Source organism: Micrasema longulum, unplaced genomic scaffold, assembly GCF_059751315.1.
Source record: "Micrasema longulum isolate JH-2025_06_02 unplaced genomic scaffold, ASM5975131v1 h1tg001930l, whole genome shotgun sequence".
Classification (NCBI taxonomy): Eukaryota; Metazoa; Arthropoda; class Insecta; order Trichoptera; family Brachycentridae; genus Micrasema; species Micrasema longulum.
The window spans coordinates 221,145-247,247 of NW_028279104.1; the positions used below are offsets into that span (position 1 = coordinate 221,145).

General features: G+C 30.2%; 1 protein-coding gene across 2 annotated transcripts in view; it reads left to right on the plus strand.

The window, feature by feature from the left end:
* Rhp (GTP-Rho-binding protein rhophilin) overlaps window positions 1-26,103 on the plus strand; it is a 292,710-nt gene that overhangs the window by 150,888 nt on the left and 115,719 nt on the right. The window contains exon 1 of one of the 2 annotated variants that reach the window (XM_088238615.1): window positions 4,577-5,069. The exons of the other annotated variant lie outside the window; for it this stretch is intronic. Within the exon in view, the coding sequence (XP_088094741.1) occupies window positions 5,037-5,069 (33 nt within the window). The 5' untranslated portion in view covers window positions 4,577-5,036. Of the gene's footprint in view, window positions 1-4,576; window positions 5,070-26,103 lie in introns of those variants that run through there. 2 annotated transcript variants of the gene reach the window in all.

The window sequence follows — 26,103 nt, forward strand, 5'->3', positions numbered from 1 at the left end:
TTTTTTTGTATGAGGATGCGTGTGTAAAAAAGTGGAGTGTGGTTTTGGTAGGTATGTGAATATGTGTGTGATTGTATATGGGTGTGAGGGTAGGTTTAAGGACAGGGTAAGTGTGTATTTGATATGAGTGAATAGAAACAATTTAAAATTATAATGTAAAAATATATATATATTTTTTTTATAACGAAACATAATTTTTTTTCAAATAATAGTTTTATAATTTTGGTTTTAAAAGTGAGTTTACTGCAGTTAAATATGTCTATGTTATTGAAAAATAAATTATGATTACGCGTCAAGCGAATCAGAGGAGAGTTCTGTGCATAGTTGGTGCGAACTGTGGGTACATGGAAAAGAGATAGATTCGTGTGACGGGTGCGGTAGCCAGGTACGTTAAGGGCCAACTCAGAAACCAGAACAGGACTATCAAGATGTCCATTAAGAATGTCATGTAAAATCCCCATATCTAATAACAAACGACGATCCTCAAGACTAAGTATATTATGTTTATTGCCAAATGGCAATTTCTTCCAACCAACCAATAAAATAATGGTTTTATTTTTATTATTCTAGTTACAGAACATATTCAACAGAAAATAAATATTAAAATGCTAAAAATATATAAAAATAGTATTAAACGTATTTGTTTATAAATTACCTTAAATTAATACTATTACTAATGGGTAAAAGGAAAAAAGAGAAAAGAGGAAAGGAGGGGAGATTAAGGAAGAGAAAGGAGATGTTTCTTCAGACGTGATTTAAACAGAGATACTGTAGTAACATCTTTGATGGTGGATGGGAGATGATTCCACAGTCGAGCCGGATGGACACTATATGAGTTAGAGAAAAAAGAGGAATTGGGGATGGGTATTAAGATAGTGCCTTGAGAATTAGAACAAAGAGGTAAACCAGGAGCTGATAAGCGTTGAAACTTTTTAAGCAGGTATATAGGAGCGTTAGGACCATGAAGTACATTGAACAGAAGTTAGAGGGAGTGATAGTCTCTCCGCTGTCTAATTTTGAGCCATTTCAGTTGCCTACGATAATCAGAAATGTGGTCATATTTTCTAAGACCAAAAATGTACCTTATGCATGCACTCTGAAGTCGTTCAAGTTTATCGAGTTGCTCACAGCTTAAATCAGTCGTGGAAACATCAGCTTAATCTCGAATGGGTAGTAGTAATGCTTGTACAAGGGTACGTTTAGTATTAATGGGTAAGACTTTTTGCAACCTTCTAAGTGAGTGTAGACTGAAAAATATTTTGCGGCTTAATTCATTGAGCTCGCCAGCAGAGATGTTCATCCATTTGTACTTCTAGATTTTTTACGGATTTCCTGTATAGTTAAACTTATGCCGTTTTATAGTTAAACCAGTAAAAAATAAGCACTTTTTAAAATAAAATAAGACATTTAAAAAAAAAATTGTATTAAAAATATAAGTACGAACGCGTATTAAAAATGCTTGAGGTGTTCTTAAATAAATTTGTCTTCTTCGTGTTGAGTTTACTCTGAGACCTCAATTATGTCAAAACTCACTTAACCCCTTAGAACCCAAACAATTGAAAAATAAATATTGATTTGAAAAATAAATATTTTGAGAGATTAAGAACTTTTTTTGAGACAGTAATATTGACGTCTAGGCATATTATAGGGCTTATGACCTTTCGTTGACTAGCTTTTAATATTTTTTATTAATTTTAATTTCTTTTTTGCATTTGAAATAGATAAACATTAGTTACAAATACAAAAAAAACCTTAAACACTTACACAAAAAAAATCCTACAAAAGCGTGTCCTGCTCATGGGTACACATATTTTTTTTTTTTAAAAGGCTACTGGAAGAATACAATAGATATCAATAAGTTTGAAAAATGAGTGGTGATATTACAAGTATATTCTATTCATTAAAAAAAAAAGGTATTTCAATCCGTTTTTTATCCATAATATCAACAAAAATCTAAATTGAAATATATTTAAATAATTAATATCTATCATACTGTCCATATGAAATGCATTGAACAGTTTTGAAACTATGAAAATTGAGTGTATTTGCCCGAGTATGGATTAACAATAAGGGATTTTGAGTAAAATATGTCTTTGACTGGTTTAAGTGGCCACTTTAGGGATCTGTGCAACATGCGCCATTCTGCCCATATTTGAGCATATTTATTCCTTCAATTCATTTGTTGAAATGTTTTTATTTGCATTTATTAGATTCGTTAGTACCTTTAAAATTGATAAAATGAATGTTTTTCGTTTTTTTATTAAACTTCATTGTTGATTACTTTAATAAAAATATAAATGAAAACACCTCGGTTAACTCAGTATTTTTTTAATTAAAAAAATATATATAAGCGTTCTAATAATTTACTCAAATATTTAAATTTCGGTGACCATTTTTAACTAGTTGTAATTGACTCCCGACCACAAACCTATTCAAATAATGTAGTAAAACCTAAAGAGATTTGCATGATAAATAAATTTAGCGAGTACTCTCAGGTAAAAATCCTGCTAAAGAAAATCGACTAGAGATTTGTCTTCCATTGGTGTACTGGTTATTGCGTTTGCCACGCATTAAATAAATAAATAATTGTAAAACAATAAATATCGATCCACCGTATTGTTTTTCATCATGCCGTGTAGATTTTTTCCGTGGTGTGAAATGGGCCAACCATTCGATATCACGCTGTGGGCTCGTGGTTTGCACGTGCACAGCGGTTCAGTCTCCGTGAATGCACGGTAGCTGTAACTTTTATTTATAGTTAGTTTGTGGTTGCGCGAGTGGTTGATGGGATTGAGTGATTTGTGGCTGGATGGACCGCCAGTGGATGAAGGTCCACCTATTCTACTCATCCTGTGATCTCCCAAATTTCAATATTTGTTATTCTCCTCGTCTCCATGGCCATGGGTAACTTCGGTTGCTATGGGAACAATTTTCCATATCCATAGCAACCAAAATCAACAATCACACATTTTTTCTCTTCTTGATAATTTCTGTCAACTAGCGCATGTTCATAATTTTATCTGCCCGCATCTGCTCGTCCTATAATCATCTGTTTGCATCTGAACATTTTTACATCATCTGACCTTCGCGCCGCCAGATTCATCTTTATATTTCGCAAATAACTATAGTGAAAATGCCGTGTTCATCAAAAAGTGAAAAACTACTCAGAAGCCAGGACTTGGAGATATCATCCAGATTCCTGTTCCTTATTCCCTTTCCTGTCTTCCTAAAGGTAGAATTTTTGTCCGTTAAAGTTTGTTTGGCCGCATACTGTTATTTCTGCATTTTAATTTCCGCGCAACGCATCTTTTATTTCTCCGCGAAATTTAACACGGATCAACAATTTTATCAAATAATCCCATGCAAAATTATAATATGATTAGTATAAAGTATGGTTTTTGTATAAACCGAATAATTTTGTAAATTAGTATTTGAAGCGCGAACTTTGTGGTTATTCGTTACACAATAAAAATATAAACACTTTTTTGCAAGACTTTTATTATTTTAATTTCTGACCAATTATGGAGCTACGGCTAGGAATTTGTTTATTTATTATTTACATACAATATTACATTTTAGTTATTTTAAAACATTTTTTAAATTATTATTTTTTTTACAGGACTCACCAAGCCAATGAATATGGCTTGTCGGTAAAGATCCTTTACAATTAATCATATGATAGTCCTACATGGTTTTATAATAATAATTACTACTAACTTATATATAGGGAACGAAAAAAAGTACATGTAATTTATGCTTTCAAAAAAATATTTAGAAGATGTAAAAAAAAAGCAAAAAATAAGTGAATGAAAACGCAATTTTAAGATAAAAAATAAATAAATACAGAACCGGAGTACAAAAATTTTAAACAGAAGTGTGTACATATTTAATAGGCACAAAGCATTTTATTAAAAACATTATTTATTAACACATCCATATCTATATCTTTATCTATATGTAAGTCTATATCTATATATCATCCTCATCCATATCCATACATATTTGTACCCGAACATGCACACATACATATCCACATATACATATATACACATATATACACATACATACATACAAACATACATATGAACATACATATACACACATAAACATCCATGAGAATATTACTTAGTTATAAATTCTATTTTATATATATCTATATTTACAAATATTCTATTTTTTTAATATATAAACTCCTGATCGAATAGCCAGTCTATTATTTTGCCCTTGTCACTTTTGGTAGTGCCATTTCTCAGATTGTTTGGTAACAAATTGAACATAACTGGAACCACATATTTTAAAGTTCTTGTCCCATATTTGTTGCTTGTCTTTGGAATCACTAAACCTTCATTTTGTGTGAATCTTGTGTTATAACCGTGTTCCAATAAATTTTTAAATTCATCACTTTTTCTTTGTTCCAAAATGATACAGAGCCACAGAAATGTCTTTTTTAATGTTTTTTTATTCAAAATTATAATAAACGAATGCTACAACTAGAGTGTTAACCGTCAACCTGTGATGTACTATAATACCATTCACCGAACGGTTAACTCGAGAGCCGAGATGGCTTCCTGATTTTATTCTCAGTCCGACCATCTCACCGCGCGGACGCGCCGCCGCCACTTTCTTCAGCGTAACGGTTTCTGTGAACTAAATATTTTTTCCAATAATTAAATAATCTCGAACCTGTTTACGGCCGGAAGAATAGCGCGGCTTTCGTCGTGACGATTTAAGCAGGTGAAATTCGAACCGCGTCCGATAAATTTAACGATGTAAAAATTTCGCGAACGTGATTATTTATGGAGTGCGTAATCGATCGGGCTGATTGAATAAATTCTAATAAATCGATCGAATGGATAATTTGTGTCGTGCTAACGTAAACAATGAAATCGATTGAATGGTGTGAAAATGATTTAATTTTGTATTGAGAAGTGAATTGAACAATTTTCAAGTGAATTGATCAATTTTCAAGTGAATTGAACAATTTTCAAGTGCATTATTTAGTTTTTAGTGAATATTTTGAATACATTATAAACAAAATGGATATAATGAAGATTCTTTTGAAAGATTTGGTAAGTTTAATATTTTTTATTCATTTATATAATACTTGGTATTACGCGAGATACTGCTCGCGTTGTATTAAGGAGAAATAATTTATTTATGCTTTATTAAGCAAGTTCACAACATCTTCAGAACTAATGTGAACCTTGAATATTACATTTTTTAATTTAAACGGACTTCATGAACTCGGCAATAGTTATTTAGTGTAGGGTATTGTTCCTATAGAACAAACCTTTTGAACTTTTTCAAAGATGATGAATGGTAATTATATTTACTTATTCATGCAATTCAAAATATATACAGTTTTTTTGTTCACTTTGCCCAGCTGTATGAAACAATACTCATGATTTTCTTGTTGTATTACTTTAAAATTTTTCATTATTTAATTTTGTTTTTTACATTTAATCTTGAATTATTTAAACTTTCTACTGAATATGCTGTAAAATTTTTAGGTTCATTTTCTAAATATAAATTTTGTATAATTTTTAGGTTTAATTTTTTTTATAAATCTTGGGTATAAGGAAATTTATGTTTTAAATAAAAATATATTAAGCCAAATATGTTAGAATTATAATTTTTTGTAGAAGTCAGATTTACCGTTTATGTTAATAAAAAAATAAAAATATAGAAGATTTGATTTTAATTAAAAAAAATAAGAATGATACACAGTGAATAAAGTGATGCTTCCCTGATGTTGTCCGACAAAGACAACAACGCCAGTTATTATGCCTTACTGAACTAAATCGACTAATCGAGGTTCCGTTGTCCCGTTTTCCGCACCCCAACACTGAACTGATTTATTTATTTTTTTAAGAAAGAGTAACAGAATGAAATATTCTCTCTGGCTACCTTTTCTGTTTATTAAAAAAAATATTTATCTCGTTTGTATAACGTACGTCCGAAGACAGCAGATAAAACTGGGTGTTATTTTGGGTTTTTTGATGGCACTAGCTCCCATATGAAACAGTTTTTTCAAAAAGCAAAACAATAAAGACACGCTAAATGGTAAACATCTATAGTGTGTAATATATCTGCTCTAGCGCCATAAATCAGGGAGAAAATAAGGAAATACGTTTGCACGAAAAAGAAAAGTTCGACCGCATTTCCACAAAACATGTCTACAAACATATTGACATCCTCAAAATATTTTTGATTTGCGTAGTACCTAATTTATGGCAAGGCTGGGAGCTGAGACAGCCCCCGATAGGATTGGCCCGATCTAGAGTATTCTTCCTGATCCCAAAAACTTAGCTAATATTTAAAGTAATTTATATACAAAAATTCCTCTTTTTGAAAAATGAATTTTGTATATTATAAGCAAGGTAAAAAATAATGCAACTCCCATATAATTTTTTTTTTAAAAAAAAACCCCAATAGGCCCATAACCATACTGTGGGTTGCCTAAATACGCTTCTCGTAATTTGTTTAGGTCATGGGCAAGGAAGCAGAGAGCTCTGGCAAAAAGTATCTGGTTCCAACAAAAGGATGTGTTTATGTGTCTTTGTAAGTGTAGATGTGTGTTTATGTGTATTAGTGTGGGAGTAAGTGTTCAGGAGGGTGCATCATTAAATAGTAAGTGGGATCGTATCGCAGCTAGAAATAATAAGTCTTAACTTATTTTTAAATAAATTAAGGGGTACGTCAAATATATCAATAGATGAAAAAAAAACATTATAGTTAGAGCAAAAGAACGATAGACGAAAGAGTGTTGTGCATAGTTAGCGCTACAGACTGGCAGATGGAATATACTTATTTCTTGTCACGCGAAAGGGGACATTAAGATTAATTTTGGAGAGTAGGTTAAAAGAGTCTACTCTATTATTTAATAATTTATGTAAATAGCATAACTCAGATACAGTGCGTCTATTTTCAATAGTAAAAATCCATTTTGTTTGGCAGATTGGCTGTAAGTACGAAGCGTTTTATTGTTTTTATAATCTAGGTATTTTAAAAATTTTCGTTGAACATTTTCAATCCTTTATATTTGTTTTCAAACTCGAATGTAGCTCTATTAACAAATCCAAAGAATTTAAGAGATTTGTTAAAGAACTGATAAAAGAGTAGTCGCATAGTTTTGCTTTTGACTTAATAAAGCTCAGCCTCATCAAGCGAGGGTTATCACTAGAGCCCGCCCAGGGCACTGCAGATCAAACAAACAGCTTGCTAGAATGAACCTTTCCGAAACTTCTAGATGTAGTTTCTGCAGAGCAGATGAAGAAACACCCATACACATAACATGTGAATGTGATGCTTTAGATTTTAGATCATAAAAGGAACCTCATCCTCGGGGGACGTCTGGTTAAACCTGAGGATGTTAAAGAGCTTGCCCCCAACCTAATAGCCCGATACTTAACGGATCTTGGCTTGGAAGGGGAGATTTAGCAAAATGTAAACTCTCGCCTTTTACACAGTAACCAGGCTCTTTATAGACCTGGGCTTGGAGGGCGAGAACTTTTCACAGGGACCCGTCACAATAGATCTTCACGCCGCAGTGACGTCAGGAGCTTGCATAGCACTGACCCCCACCACTGCGATAATAATAAGTACCTAAGTTTAAGTCTTGAGAAAATGTTCGATGATTCTCAATCGATGTTTTTTAACATTTGGTTAACAAATGCTCCGCTTTATTAGAGCCTTGAAATTAAAATTAACCTTATTCGTTTGGCTGCAAATTGAATTAACATAATTTTACTATTAATTTACAAAACGCTATAAGACGAAATTTTCCAGTAGAATAATTAACCGGAATAATTTATGTAGTTGAAAAAAAACTAGTTTTGTCACTCAAAATTTTAGTTCTAGGCTCCGATATAAACATTTCTAGACTGAGTGATCTAAAAGAGAACAACATTTTTAATAAAGGAATATAAAAGTTTAAACAATTACAGGTCTTTTGATTGTTGCGTTGACGTCGCTTTTTTTTACTTTGTTCATTTATTATTTAGACGCCCTGAGCCCTCAAAAATTATGACACTTAACTCATGCCCAATGTGTATTTAGTCGTTCTTCGACCGTCAGTTAGACGTTCAGAATCGAATAAAAAATGCCTACCTGTGTCATGAAAATGTGTAAAAAATTTTCGGATAAACATTGCGAAAAAAATTCCGTAACTTTATATTTGTAATTTTTTTTTTAATGATTGATTAGCAATGCTTAAAACAATTAATATTCAAATATTAATTTAAAAATATTGAAAACGTTAAACTACGCATCGCGGCGCAATTGCGAAGCTCTTCTAAGTTTTTTTTTTGAAGTTGCTTTATTTCAATTGGATGCCCAATTTGTTTTTTTTTAATTTTTTATTTTTTGTAAATTTTATTCATTCTAAAAAAATATTTTGATGTGCCAATATGTCTTCTTGCTCATACTGATCATCGTGGTTTCGGATGTGACAGGGTTTAAAGAACACCCTGTATGTACACATCAAAATAGAATATCTTAATTTATACATATAGAAATAATGAAAATAAAAACGTAAAAAATATATATCAAGAGAATAACATGTTAAAAAAGTAAGAGAATCATGTAACGAAAATAATGGTGTATTCAAGAATGGGACGGACCAATGAGCAGTAAAGTGTGTTTAAGTTTATTTATTTATTTTTAAGAAACAAACAGGCGACAGTGAAATATTTTTTTTTTTAATACAGCTTAAAGACAGACCAGCAAAGTTTCTAAATAAAAATCATACATATTATTAAATTGTGTTCCAACAAAAGGATGTGTTTATGTGTCTTTGTAAGTGTAGATGTGTGTTTATGTGTATTAGTGTGGGAGTAAGTGTTCAGGAGGGTGCATCATTAAATAGTAAGTGGGATCGTATCGCAGCTAGAAATAATAAGCCTTAATTTATTTTAAAATAAATTAAGGGGTACGTCAAATATATCAATAGATGAAAAAAAACATTATAGTTAGAGCAAAAGAACGATAGAGGAAAGAGTGTTGTGCATAGTTAGCGCTACAGACTGGCAGATGGAATAAACTTATTTCTTGTCACGCGAAAGGGGACATTAAGATTAATTTTGGAGAGTAGGTTAAAAGAGTCTACTCTATTATTTAATAATTTATGTAAATAGCATAACTCAGATACAGTGCGTCTATTTTCAATAGTAAAAATCCATTTTGTTTGGCAGATTGGCTGTAAGTACAAAACGTTTTATTGTTTTTATAATCTAGGTATTTTAAAAATTTTCGTTGAACATTTTCAATCCTTTTTATTTGTTTTCAAACTCGGATGTAGCTCTATTAACAAATCCAAAGAATTTAAGAGATTTGTTAATGATATAGTTAATGTGTTCATGAAAATTTAGTTTTTTGTTTAGAATCACCATAATATATATATATAACGTAAAATCTAATGCAGTAAGTATCTTGTAGAGCAGAAAATTATCGAATGGCGAATAACCCGTATCATTTTTTTTGCTCCTAGTGCTCATTTTGAAATATGGAATAAAACGGACACAACGCGTGTTCACACCAGATATACATTATTTTAAAATAAGATTCGCATCTGCAACAATTCTTAAAATTAACGGTCAATTTCCTGTCTCGAATTTCTTCTGCATCCTGTCCCATATGGGATAATTATTACAGTATAGTATTATATAAAAGGTTGTGTTCGTAACTGTTCAAATCGTTTGATTGTAAAAATAATAGCACTACTTTGTGAACCCGTGATAGAATACTGGTTTTCGCGATGTTTTTGATAAAGCCACATTTTTCTAGTGCTTAATTTTTGTTCTTTGACTTAAATTCAATCTAAACATTATATCTATTTATTAAAAAAAAATTAAATGATTTGTTTATTTACTTTTTTATTTATTTACTTATTTATTAATTTATTCATTTATTAGTTTGTTAATTTATTCATTTATTCATTTATTCATTTATTCATTTATTCATTTATTCATTTATTCATTTATTCATTTATTCATTTATTCATTTATTCATTTATTCATTTATTCATTTATTCATTTATTCATTTATTCATTTATTCATTTATTCATTTATTCATTTATTCATTTATTCATTTATTCATTTATTCATTAATGCATTTATTCATTTATTCATTTATTCATTTATTCATTTATTCATTAATGCATTTATTCATTTATTCATTAATGCATTTATTCATTTATTCATTAATGCATTTATTCATTTATTCATTTATTCATTTATTCATTAATGCATTTATTCATTTATTCATTTATTCATTTATTCATTAATGCATTTATTCATTTATATATTAATGCATTTATTCATTTATTCATTTATTCATTTATTCATTTATTCATTTATTCATTTATTCATTTATTCATTTATTCATTTATTCATTTATTCATTAATGCATTTATTCATTTATTCATTTATTCATTTATTCATTAATGCATTTATTCATTTATTCATTTATTCATTTATTCATTTATTCATTTATTCATTTATTCATTAATGCATTTATTCATTTATTCATTTATTCATTAATGCATTTATTCATTTATTCATTTATTCATTTATTCATTTATTCATTAATGCATTTATTCATTTATTCATTTATTCATTTATTCATTTATTCATTTATTCATTTATTCATTTATTCATTTATTCATTTATTCATTTATTCATTAATGCATTTATTCATTTATTCATTTATTCATTTATTCATTAATGCATTTATTCATTTATTCATTTATTCATTAATGCATTTATTCATTTATTCATTAATGCATTTATTCATTTATTCATTTATTCATTTATTCATTTATTCATTTATTCATTTATTCATTTATTCATTTATTCATTTATTCATTTATTCATTTATTCATTTATTCATTTATTCATTTATTCGTTTATTCGTTTATTCGTTTATTCGTCTATTCGTCTATTCGTCTTTTCGTCTATTCGTCTATTCGTCTATTCGTCTATTCGTCTATTCGTCTATTCGTCTATTCGTCTATTCGTCTATTCGTCTATTCGTCTATTCGTCTATTCGTCTATTCGTCTATTCGTCTATTCGTCTATTCGTTTATTCGTTTATTCGTTTATTCGTTTATTCGTTTATTCATTTATTTATTCATTTTTTTTATTTATTTACACAAAAACGGTTCAAAGAAGCTTTAATAAAAATGATTTACATAAATAATCACAGAAGTGCACAATATAATTATTATTAATATAATTATTACATAATATGTAGTGCACAATATGATATATAACAGAATAATTAAAACTAAACAATTTAGTGAACATAAAATATATAAAAACAAAAAAGTAAAACAGAAACATAACATCTCTTAATAAAAGATAGCAAAAACCATGAGAAAATCTTATGTTCTAAATATAAATATAAAACAGTCAAGTTAAGAATAACTAGGTAATAATAATAATAAGTTTAAAAAATATAACATTTTTACTTTTTTTAGAGCAATAAAAAAAAACTTAAATTAGCTAAATAATGCCTTAAATTGGTGAAATCATCGTCGTTATTCGGTTGGAAGAAGTTGCCATTTGGCATTAATCCACCAATGTACAATTTGAATTATGGCTAACACGGTAAAATAAAGAAATAAAAAATCACGTATTCCAGGAAACAAAGTTGAATTTAATAATATATTTAAAAATAAATCCATTACTTTTCTAAGAATACGGAGTGAGAATTTGAATTGAAAATATCGAATATTTGTTCTACTTCATTTCCATACCTATGTGAATATGAAGGTATATTCGTAGAACGACGAACAAATAACGATCATATTATAGTTTTTTAGTAAGTTAAGTTTAGTTTTCAATTTTTCTTCAATGCAGGTATAATTTACACGCTTATTGAAAGTCAATATATATTTTTATAAATAAACAAAACAACACAAAATATATATTTCAAAAAAATAATTTTTTCGTCTTTGTTTAAGATGGCAAAACTTAATATTTATTTATTTATTTATTATATATACGGCCTAAGCCACGTGAAGAAACATAAATGCAAGAAACTGAACAAAAAGAACATAAAACGATTTAGCAAAGACAAATAAGGGCAAAACAATAATGGTATACAACTACTACTACCATCACGCCATTTCCCCGTAGGGGTAGGCAGAGAGAATGGACCGCCACACACGTCTATCCTGGCATACAATCCTAGCCTCTTCCACATTCATACATCTTGTCATACATGCCCTTCGGTTCTGTCTGCTTTTGACATGACCAGACTTAAGATTTTGGTTTATCTGATCATGCCACGTCTTCCTTGGTCGTCCTCGTCTAACGTTGCCGTTCATTTTCGCCATATATACTTGTTTTACCATTTTCTCGTCATCCATTCGTTCTACGTGACCAAACCAATATATATACAAGATATTCACAAAAACGAAAGACATTTTTTTTCATTTCATTTCATTTTTTTGAACCACAACAGGCCAGGATGCCCAATTACAGTGGTGAATTACATTACAGAACAACCAGGCTTGAGAAAAATCACATTTTTAATTTTTGCGTTCTCCGGGAATCGAACCCGGAACCTTCCGTGCGTGAGTCAAGCGTCTTGACCACTACACCACGGAGGCCGCCGACATAAGATTTAGAGCTATACCATGCTAATCCAACTTCATCCCACACTGTTTAGTCGCGAAGAGATCTACGAAAAGCCGGAAGATCTATCCCAAAGAATTCCAAGTCGTGTGATGAATTGACTAATCTACACATTCTGGACATTGGGGCATAAATACCAAAGATGCTCTTAGAAGATTTTATAAATATCAGATTTTGACTTCTGGTGACACGGTTGGGAACATGAAAAGAAATTGATTGCAACAGAGATGGGACATCACCTATAGCATTAAGTATTTTGAAAATGCATATAAGGTCCATCTCAGTTCTACGTCTCTTCAATGAAGACAGACTAAGAGATTGCTCTATTTCAAAATAGGAACATGTCACAATTATTACTCAATTTATAAAGATGATATGTCGTGTCTGCTAAAATATGGCTAAATATGATATGTGAAACGTATCTTGTTTTGGCGTTATTATTTTAGGTGACAAAATGTAATATGCCATGGAAGTCTGGAAAATATATTTTTTTTTTATAATTTTGTGTAAACACGCGATATTAAAAAAATTTTTCGTTGTTTCAGCATTTACTTTGTGGATTAAAAAAAAAATTATTTAAATGAAACACTTTGTAATTTTTACCACATAAGAGTTTAATTTATTATATCACAACTAGATTCGGGTATTTTGAATTACCCATCATCAGGTGTAAATATAAACTAAACTTAAATACATTCACAGAGGTACTAATAGGGTCGGGTGGAAGGGGCAAGGAAATGTGTGGTAGAGGGGGGTGGGGTTTTCCTAATTATGGGGAATCAGTGTTTTATTTTAAATAAATAAAAAAAACAAATATCCAACGCATCTACTGACACTACAATTAGGTTTATAAACTAAAATTCTGGTTTTTAGTGCCTATCAAACTTTAAAATTGCCTTTTATAATCTGTTTTAAAAATTAGAATATAAAATCCTTGTTTTATGGAATTTCGTATTTTGTCTTTTGTGAGACGTATTTTTTTATTTTACAGTATGTTTTTTTATATTTTAAATATATAACATACAGGATATTTGACACCATAAATCTGATGCAACTGGACCCAATGATCAGTTGCATTAAAAAACAACGGCAGCTTTTACCTCTTCGTCCAAATTAGGTACGTTGCTTTTGTTAATTTTTTCATTCAACTTACTTTGTCGAAATCGCACGTATGAAAGGTATCGCCTTTATTGCAACTGGCCCTAAGCACGTAAGAAATATTCTTCCGAGGCCACAGACCTATTTTGAAGATTTTATCCCCGCTTATGGCAAAGTGTGTCGTTTGCTGACATTACATTAAATGACGTGTTTGTAAGATCTGTATACATAATAATTAGTTTAGAAAGTTCTCGTACATTATACTATTATTTGGATGATACTTAGTATTTGGAGCATGAATCAAGTCATTTTGTTTTGGAGACTGGTAATCTCCAACTGAACAATGAGACAAAAAACATATTTGATTCCGTAATACCTATTTAATATTTTTCTAAGTAACCGTTCTTTTAATTAATTTGTTTCATAAGGTGCCTAGAAGTAAGGAATTATTTTTTTGCAACAATTTGCGGACCAACTTTGAAATGTACTCTTTTATACCCAGGATACACAGGTATGGGAATGAATTAGAACAAATATTCGATATCTTCAATACAAATTCTGTTCATGAATTAAAACGAATTCTCACTCGTTATTTTTTAGAAAAATAATGGATTTATTTTTAAATATATTATTAAATTTAACTTTGTTTCCTGGAATACGTCATTTTTTATTTTTTATTTAACATGTTAGACATAATTTTAAATTGTACATTGGTGGATTTATTGCAAAATTGCAACTTCTTCCAACCAACTGATGATGATGATTTCACTAAATTATTATTATTTTATTTAGTAATTTAACAATTTAATTTTTTATTTTGTTTTATTTTATTTATTTATTTTTATTTATTTATTTAAATCTTAAAGTAGGGCACACATATCATACATATTGTTATGAGTGTTCTAATAATAACATTGCAAATATATTTAATTTATAAATGTGTATCACATATGTCTTAACCATTATTTTAAATTTTGATATGTTTTTTTCTTTTTAATTGCTTTAAATAAAATACCTTTTAATTGCTTTAAATAAATTAAATTTTGTGACTTTGCCTTTTTCCTAAATGGAAGTCTAATTTTGTTCTTTTCTCTAGTATTGTGATCGTGTTCATGCTGGTTCCGATCAATTTTTTTCCAAAATTCTGTTTTTTTTTATTAGAGTTTATAATTTTATGAACAAATATCATTGTATTGTAAAATATTCTTTTTTTACATGTTAATAATTTCATTTCATTTACCATCGACTTTTACCCTCGTGTATCTGTTTTTTTTCAAAATGATTCTAAAGGCTTTATTTTGTAATACAGTTAGTTCATCTATGTTTTCTTTGTTTGATAAAAAATAAAATGCTACTACAGTAGTTAACGTGTGGTTCAATAATTGCTTTGTAAATAGTTTTGCAAGAGTCCTTATCAATAAATCGTCTGATCCTTCTCAAAATTGATATTTTTTTGCAATCTTATTTATTACTATCTTAGCGTTTTGGTGAAATGTAAGTTTATTGCTCAAAAAACTTTTATTTTTTAAGTACTAATGTTGTATTTTTTTTTTTATTATTATTATATAGTTATTCTCAACTTTACTGTGTTATATTTATATTTAGTGCGTAAGATTTTTTAATGGTTATTGCTATTTTTATTTAGAAATGTTTTGTTTCTTTTTAACTTTTTGTTTTATTTACTAAATTGTTTAGTTTTAATTATTCTAATATTTCATACTATGTACAACATGATTATTGTGCACTGCTGTGATTATTTCTGTAATTTTTTTTTTTTTGTAAAAGGTTCTTTGAACCGTTAATGTATAAATAAATAATGCAACTACGTATTTCTTTTGGTTAAGTTTGATAAGGTTTAGTAGGTTGGGGTAGAGTGAGGTTCGAACCTCGGACCTCTGATACGCGGACAAGGAAAGCAGCTAGGTAGGAGAGGGAAAAGGGATTGTGGAGGGACTACTTGTCCGAGAAATTAAGGATTTACTACATTTTGAGATCATATTTTTTTTTTTTTTAACCTTACTATGAGGAATGTCCCTCTGAAGTTTCGCGGTCTGGCCCTAAAAACCGTGAATATAGTTAGAAGGCCGGCAATCAAAACAGGATACTTTGTATCAAAAAAAAAAGTGATTTTATCAGGGAAATTCTTATTGTTAAACCACAAAAGTAGTTAATTAACTAATTTCTAACTAATACCATGAGAGCGCAGCCGCGGGTAAATGCTCAATAAAAATAAATCACTAAAAGTGTTAGGATTAATCCATCGGATAACGAAACCATATTTAAACCAAAAAAATTTAATAACTCTGTAAGTTTTGAAATTTCACTACATATGTACATTATTTCATTTATCACATGTATTACTCTCTTTTTTTCTGGTTTTTCTTTTTAATATGTATTTTACTATGTTTTTATACATTTTTTACCATGTTTTTTTCTTACTACGTATTTATTTATTTACACGCCCTACGGGCTTTTACATATATTAGAAATGCATTTGAGTGCAGCAGTGAAACATAAGTATGTACATTTAGTTAAAATTAAAGATAACATAAGAATAACCAATATATACAATAATAAGTCAAATTAAGAAAATGTACCAACATAGGTATATGGGTACATAGAAAAATATTTAATAAATCTACATATAAAAACATACACACATACATACACATGCATATGCATACATATGCATACATACACACACATACACACACATACATACATGCATGTGCATATATATATACATACACATATATGCACATAAATATACGTAAGTAAGTAAAGTGTATTCTCTTTTTACTATGTATTTTACTGGGTTTTTAATTACGTTTTTACTACATTACTACATTTTTTACTGTGTTTTTAATACTTTTTTTGTGCTTTGTATCCCGAAACAACCACGCGTTGTGTCCCGGTCCCGTGTTTTCACGTAGTTTACCAGCAGCAAAAAGTACTAATAAAAGTCTCTAGATGTCAATAAAATGCACTTTTTTGAACAGCTGGTAAATCCCGTGAAACGCGGGACCGGGACACAACGCGTGGTTATATAATCACGTGTTTACACGGCTCCGGGACACAAAGTGTTAAAGTATCAAATAAAAAAATTAATACACATTTTTAAACAATTAGTAAATTGAATTTTGCCGATTTTATCGGCGGGTACCGGGTACCAGTAATCTTCAGTACATGTTTAAGTATTTCCGCATCGAATCACTTATGTTTTTTTATAAGGCGCTCAGTAGGATGAGCTATTGAATCATAATTACAAGACCGAGTGGCTAGAAAAAACACCGGTTTATCACATATGTGTGTCAGTTGGTTCGGGGTACAGTTATACCGGCACGGTTATTGGGAAACCATCGAATTGGAAAATTCACGTAGGAAGCTGATCTCGCAGCCATTCTTATAACCACGTGTACCAACCACGTGTATAACAGTAAATCAAATATGTACAAAGAATAGCGTTAGGTTTTTTTATTCTTTTTATTTATAAATTTAATATATTTTTATTTATTTTTTATTATTTTATTCTTTATTTAATGCACAAATTACACAATTTTACATGGGCACAATTATATGTTTTTTATGTCCCGACTTGTTAGAAAATACCGTGTTAAGTTGGGACTCTTCGATATTTAAAACAATATACAGGTAATTAAAACAATATGCAAAATAATCAAAACAATATACAAAATAATAATATACAAAATAACAATAGAAAAATATAAATAATAAATATTTATACTTGTCGAAAAATGGAATGTATGAAAGTTAAATAATAATACGTATGACAGTGATGATATACACATATACGTATATGGAAAATAATGAAGGCAACAGCGATGTTATATATTTATTCCCGAAGCAATCTCGTACAGTGGTCTCTATCCCTCGATACAATTCAATTATAGATCTTCATCTCAAATATAGACGTTGTTTTGGAGAACTTAACATGTTCATCCAAGGCGTTGAACACTCTTGGAGCTATATATGAAAAGTGTCTCCGAGCTAACATCGTACGCGTTCTCGGTACTACAAAGGTATTTTTATTATTATAATGAATATATTAACATATACGTATTTATTTTTTAAAATTACTTATTCTTTTTATTTGCAATGCATTTTTGTTTCTAAACAGAAATAAAAAGAAAAAATATATAAAATATTTTATTACGTGATTTTGTCCACTTGCCAAACACAACACTCTTTTTTGGCAAGTTTAACCGGAATTGTCCTGGTGTGGTTAAAATATATTTATAATTATTATTAATATTTTTGATACTCTTTCGTGAAAATAAACAATCTAATCGGTTCAGTTTTGCAGTTTTTTGTTAAATGACGACTGATTTTACGTATAAACTTATAATTTATAAGGCAAAATGTCTCCATAATATCAAAAGAAAACAGTTCAAAAATGAATTGCGTTTAAGTAATCATTCACGTAATATATATAGTTAAAAAAATAGTTACTTTGGACTTAAAACAAAATTTAAAAAGTTAAGATTTTTTTGAATCTCACGTGAATGGCGCACGAGATGTCAATAAATTTTAATTATTCAAATGAAAATATACAGTTTTTTATTAATTGACGCGCGAATTAACATTTTCGTAATTTGGAACGTAAAAATGGCTGACGCCACATTGTTATTTCATACAGTACTTTGATCTCAAGACGGTATTATAAAATCACAAGAACATAATTAACTCAGTCTTGACGTACAAACTTCACACGTAAATAAGGTGAGCGTTGACCTTTATGCTTTGAGAGGTTGCGTAGTGGTGAATAATTGGAGAATTCTAGTTTTATGAAAGAACTTTTTAAGGCTTAGTTTTTCCGAAAACTCTTAAAAATGTTTCATAAAATTATGTATTAGGTAAACGGTAAAACAAAATGGTAATTTTATTTTTATTTAACAAATTTACGGACAATGTCAGATTTAAACAAATCGTAAAACTAAAAACAATAATAATACTGTAACAAATAATAGAAGCAATACAACAAAGAAAAGCAAAGACAAGTTAATACATTATTGATTGATTTGGTGTTTATTTTGTAGAACTCCATATTTAAACTTATTTTTAGAAATCAAACACTGATTTGAGTCTACTGAACACTTTATTTTATTTTTACAAATATAAACATACAAAAATAAAAACTTCGTGACAATTGTTTCGCCTTATTAGGGCATTTTCAAACGAATGTGAAGATTAGATGGATTGAATGTCCTTATATAGTTATATAATTCAAGGTACTTAAGTAGAAAATAAAAATAATCTTATGAACTATAGCATGTACATTAATCATAATTGAGGGAAAAACCAATGGTAAAGGATGAGGCTAAGTGTTTTATAGGTAATAGGGAATTTAGGTATTTATATTTAAATTTTGGGGAAAATATAACAAAGTAAGCATTTATTGACATACAAGTATGTTTTGTGAGATAATTAATGAAGCTTTATAAGTTTGTAAATTTAGATAATTGTTGTCGAAAAAATATCAATAATATAATAATAGGTTGCTGTTCATTTTAATTTTAAAACATGATTGAAATATTATGAGGAAATTTATAAAAACATAAATGTATTATTATACAATATTTCTATTTTTAAGAATTTCTTATCAAAATATATAAATGCAATTGTAACATGATTCATATATTAATTACGCGTCATATAAGCGTGTACAAAAAAGAACAAAGTGAAGAATAACAGTCTATTTAAATATGTTTAATAGTGGTGAAGATATTAGGTTGGTTTGTTCATTTATTATTTTAAAATTAGGATTATATAGATATTTATTTATTTCCAATTGTTCAAGTATATTAAGTTTACGCCCTTTGCTTTCAACGTGTAATGGAATTGGTTTATTTGAGATATGAATTTTATGATTATTTTCAATTAAGTGATTGGCAAATTAAGAATCTTGTTTTTTATTTTTAAAGGATCTTATGTGTTCTGAATATCTAGTTAAGAAAGAGCGCCCAGTTCGCCCCACGTAAACTGCATTACAGTCGTTACATTCAAGTTTGTCGTTACATTATTGTTCATAAGATTATTTTTATTTTCTACTTAAGTACCTTGAATTATATAACTATATAAGGACATTCAATCCATATAATCTTTACATTCGTTTGAAAATGCCCTAATAAGGCGAAACAATTGTCACGAAGTTTTTATTTTTATATGTTTATGTTTGTAAAAATAAAATAAAGTGTTCAGTAGACTCAAATCAGTGTTTGATTTTTAATTATAAGTTTCCATATTTTAAGTTTACAGGTTAATACATTATACAGGCATCATGGAATCCACGTTAATTCTACGAATATACAGTCAATTTATTGGGAATATTTCTTCAGTCTACTTGTAAAAAAACTCAATTTACAATCAAAATAATTTAGATCTTGATTTTCATTTACAAATCTAATCATTCTGGGTAGAGGCGCATGGAAACCATAATAAGTCTTATTACGACCGAGGAACAGAATTACATTATTTCTACGTGAGTCTACGTGATGGAACCTTAAGGCTGTAGTCTGGTAAAACGAAAGATATTTTGAGTTTGTCCTAATTTTTGTAGACAAGGACTGGATTCAACTCCCTGGGGAGCTGTTTATATTAACATATTACAACAGAGATGAAGAACATTTAAGAGAAGGTAATATAGAAGTCTAGGCATCTACAGGGCTTATGACCTGTCAATGGCTGGTTTAAGTGGCCACTTTATACACTGTGTAACATTCACCATTCTGCCTATATTTGAACATCTTTATTCCAATAATTCTTTCATCTGTTGATGTTTGTGAAGTTAAAGAGCTGATATTGTTGATAAATTACCTGGTCCATGAAGAAGTATAGAAATTGAAAAAAAAAAACATTTTCAGGCGTTGCCTAGTATGTAGGTGAAATAATTCAATTAGATGAATCTCACCAGCATAAATAAAGGTTTCAGGTGCGTGAGTGAGTCCGAGACACTAGCCACAGGACCACAACCCGATTTTAAATTACGATTATCAGCATTACGATTTCTCAAACTTTTGTGTTTCTGAAATAACTCCGCGTATGACGTCAGAGGTTCTTTTCCTGTTATTCTCCATCAGTTCTTCCTATTGGTCCATCCACGGCAAGCGAACCGGAAGTCTTACAAAACTCTCATATCATAGGTTGATTCGTATGAACCAGTGACGGCATTCAAAATAGTTGGTTTTATAAAAATGTTTTTTGTTATTTTTTCGTGCATTTTCAGGAAACTTTGCCGTACAATTAAATGCTCCAATTTTTACCGCGCGCAAGAAAACATTTATTGTATCCAATTTCCGTTGGGCAGAAGTTCCTCTTTTCTGAAGTATATTTTTATCAACATTTGAGTATTCATGCCGGCCATTCGAAGACATTAAAATTATACTAAAAAAGACTAATACTTTTCGTGAGAGATCTCTCCGTTCACCCCGATCGGCTCTCTTAGGTCTGTAAAAACAAGTTGTTTTTTAAATATTGAACTAATGTGATTTCATGTTTTGATAGTGTTTTCATTGATGTAATACCCGCCTCTATAAAAGTTTAGCTTTAAAGCTCTGTGTGTTTAGCTAACCGGTTATATCAGTAGCGGCAAACTTATTAGTCAAAAGAGCCAAAGATTAGCCGTACAACAATTCAAATTTATTATTAATATTTAAAACATTTACTTTGTGGTCAAACATCTTACTAAATGTTATTAAATATTTGTAAATAACTACTTACCGACTTTTCAATGTCTACTGGTTTCGAGACGTAACCGTCTCTTCGTCAGAAAACCAAGTAAACAACATGCAAAACCCACTATACACCTTCACCATAGTTGTTACATAAACATATAAAACCAACACGCCATGCATTTTAATAAGCACATGCACTGATTGGGACAAACATGCACTAATTAAATTATGAAAATATTATATGTTGTTTGAGAAATAGTCGAAAAAAGTTGGAGGGGATGGATGGAGGGGATGGAGGGAGGGGATGGAGGGAGGAGGTGAGCTTAATAGGCTTAAGGTGACCATTATAGTGGAACGAAGTGGACAACCACCGACGGATCTAAACCTGGTTTTTACTGTCATAAAACGTGTCTTAAAACAAAGCTACTCGTATTTGTTATGTCTTCAAAAAATAAAAATTATTATTGTTTTACTTTTTTTATTTATTTATTTATGACAAAATACGAATTTACATATTTTATTTGTACGAAATATTCCCAATCAGCAAAAGTGCTGGTATGAAGGGATATATGAACGGAGCACTAAGCACAGTAATTTCTAATAACAATATGTCAATCGAAGCTAAACTGGCAGTGCACAACGGAGTTTAAGTCCCAACACTTATTTATGAAAGTGAAACATGGAACTGGCAGAGGAAGGATGAAAGCCGAGTGAACGCGGTTGAAATGCGATCTCTTAGACGAATATGTGGGAAATCAATGTATGACAGGGTTACGAATGATGAAATCAGGCGATAGTGTAAATCTGAGTCAAGTATAATTGATAAGATTAAGGAAGGGTCTCTGAGATGGTTTGGTCACGTAGAACGAATGGACGACGAAAGAATGGTAAAACAAGTATATATGGCGAAAATGAACGGCAACGTGAGACGAGGACGACCAAGGAAGACGTGGCATATAAGATAAACCAAAATCTTAAGTCTGGTCATGTCAAAAGCAGACAGAACCGAAGGGCATGTATGACAAGATGTATGAATGTGGAAGAGGCTAGGATTGTATGCCAGGATAGACGTGTGTGGCGGTACATTCTCTCTGCCTACCCCTACGGGGAAATGGCGTGATAGTAGTAGTAGTAGTAGGGTATTATCCTTGGCTCAACCTGATCGAGTTTCTCCAGGGTATGCTTGGCTACAACAGTTTAGAGACTAGAAGGAATATGTATTTGACTACACATTTTTATCGATTGTTGCGCGGTATGATCGATAATTCTGAAATTATGATGAGCATTGGTTTTTAGGTTCCTGATAAGAGGTTCCTGATGTAGGTTCCTCCTAAGACAGCGTCAGCATAGATTGTTTCATATTCCGATATTCAGGACCAACCTGCCTATGGTTATGCCTGTTGGAAGGGCTACCGCTATGCTGAACAACATCGCTCTGGATATTGATCTGTTCCATGTATCCGAAGGGGTTTTCCGGAGCAGGATTCTTCTACTACTTTGACATGAGTCTCTTTCGTGTATTTTTTTTCTTTTTTATAATATATACGTATTTAATGTATTTTTGTAATGTATATGTTATATTTAAAATAAATGAATTGAATTGAATAGTAGTATAATTCCTCTGTACGTGTGATGTCACCGTACTCCTTCTAAACGGCCTAACCGATTTACGTGCGGTTTTCAGAGAAATATAGATCTTTGCACTATGCGTGTTAGTAGATATTAACATCTTCAATCGATTATGTAAAAAATAAGTTAGAAGCATAAATGTTTTATTCATAGATCTACCAGGGTTGCATTCGAAAAAAATGCATTTGCAAAAAAATGGAAAGATGTTGTTTTTTTGTGTATAAAAAAAGTTTGTTTTTGAATTTTCATTTGTTTTTTGTGGATCTCAATCAGATTCTTTCCTTAAATTCCTTATAAATTCTACCCATTTATTTATTTTGATTGGATTTTTAGTAATACTAAAATAATATTGTATTAATAACATTAATTTAAATCGTATTCCTATATTAGTACACTCCTTTGTTGGTGAGAAGACCGGAGTTTGACGTTTGCAAAAAGAATGCCATGTTTGAAAAAATATTTAATTAATGTTTTGAAATTCAACCATAAACAAGTACCTCGGTACCTACTCAAATTCAATATTAACAATTTTTAGTTTTGGAATTTAACCACAAACAAGTACTTAGGTACCTACTTATCAATGAAATGTCTTTTTCCAAAGTAATGAATAGCAGGCAAGTCAACGTTTGGGCAGAACAACGTTTGTCGGGCCTGCTAGTTATATATTACAATACAAAAGTTGAAATAAAAAGTCGATAAAATAACATCACATATCACTCGTCACACGGGCTGTAAAATTAGTATGTTTACGAATATGACATATGTTATTCGTATGTCATATTGGTTTTTTACCGAAAATTACCGTAAAATACCGTAAATTACGGTATTTTACCGCGCCTTTTGGTAACATGACGTAATTTTACATCCATATGAGTGAGCCGTACTCAAGTGGCTGAAGAGCCGCATGCGGCTCGCGAGCCGTGGTTCGCCGACCACTGGGTTATAGGTTGAAACGTTGTAAGTGAACGCGAGCTGTAAATGAAAATAACAATTAATTAAACGTGTCTGATAGAGATCTCATAGCGGGGTTTATGGTTCATTAAGAGATAATAGCGTTGTTAGATGTTCCAATAAACAATATGTATCAGTTACCTACGTTTGCGTACTAACTAGAAAGATTAAACAAATGAGATATTTTCTTCGCCGTCAGCTTCTTGCACAATGCTGAGCTTCGTTGTCTCCTGTCATATTTACATACTACGTACATATACACACATGAACATGTATTAAATACTCAATTTGATCAACTTGTTAAACCAATTGATCATTTGTTTTAACTCTTAGCATTACACTCTTTTTCTGGCCACGCATCTACACACGTGGAGGAGCATGGTCCCCAAAAAGAAAAATCATATTTCGGTCCAATTTTTATCACTACACCGGTTTTTTATGTGAGTAGTGGGGGAGCCTACTCCCCCACGTGTGGTGTTAAGGGTTAAGAATATCCTCCTCAAAACCTCCGATAATCTTCTTTTTTAAAACATCTGATTTGCTGTTATTAAGACTTATTTATGTACTGTGTCCTGTGTCTGTGTGTTGTGTTGTATGCGTCCATACATGTTCATTCTCGTTATGTAGGTACTGAGTATTGAATAACGGTGTGTCGTGTGAACTTTCTAAGTTCACTACCTTCACACAGAAAAATAATACTACACGGTGGCTAACAACTTCATCATCATATTTCCATTAAAAAAACATATTTCACGACGACCCTGTAAAAAACAGAATATTAAAAAAAAACTCAGATGCGTGAAAAAAAAACAAAGAAACGTACTTTTAATAATTCTTGTTCAATAATTTATGCAAATATACATATAATTTAGCTCTGTTATAGCAAAATAAATAATAAATCATAAATACGCCGCTCATATTACTACGCGCATGCGTCCCCCATCATTGTCATCAACCGACTGAATACTGAATCTGTTTTACCCAACACCTGCCACAGAACAGCGTCTCTGTCTTTCTTGTTATGAGTTCTATATTCGTGCTCTCTTACACAGATGTGTTGTTGAATTAGCGGGCATTCATTCTTCGCGTAGCAAGGATAAATATTTTTTGTATTAACATCCAGCATAGTTTTACAAATTTTACTTTCCAAATCCGGTGTAAAAAAGTCCATTTGAGGATCACAAAAAATACGAGTTCATCATTAAAAAAAAAATAAGACAAGTCATTATATCAAGTCAAATTTTCAAGAGCAATTTTTCTTTTAAATATAATTTATTAAAATTTTTAATCGTTTTGAGGTTGGCACTTTTTTTCTTATAAGCCTTTTAAGAAAAAAGTGAGAAATAAGTCAGTTATGTCAGAATTTAATTCTACTTCAAAATTCAGTCAGTCAGTTTCAGAAACGAGTGGCTAGGTGTAGTGATTAGATTAGCTAGATGCTGCTCTATTAATATACAAGAAAGAGCATCTTGCCGTAAAATGTTACCTGTAAAAATAAATTGATTTATTATATTACTTTATATACTGTTTCACTATCTTCCGGAGTGTATATATCAAGACGTTAAAGAAGCCTGCTTTGTAGTTGCTTGGTAGATAAATACAGACGATCGTTAATCATATCGTCTTGGCAAGTGTAAAAAGACTCATGTTCAAGATAGCTTCTTTTGCTTGAATTGGGATTTATTGGAGTTTAGAATCGCTTTGAAAAAAGTCAATTTAAAGATCACAAGAAATACGAGTTCATCATTTTAAAAAATAAGAGATATATATCAAGTCTTGTATCGCATGTACAATAGCGTGACATCACAGCCACACAAGAGTTAATCATGTAATACAAAGTATAATGCAAATGAATAATGTATATTCCCAGGAGTTTTTCACTGATTTTAATAGATATTATATTTCCTTTGTTTCTTTATTGTTCTGAATATGTAATATAAAAAAAAATAATAAGTCCCGAATCGAGTTATAGTAACTCTTGGAAATGTAATTCAGATTTTTTTTACTTATTAAAACACTTTGTATTGTATGATTTGTAATTTTAAAAAATACAAAATATATAATATATGGAACTTCCACCAAAAATTTTCACTAC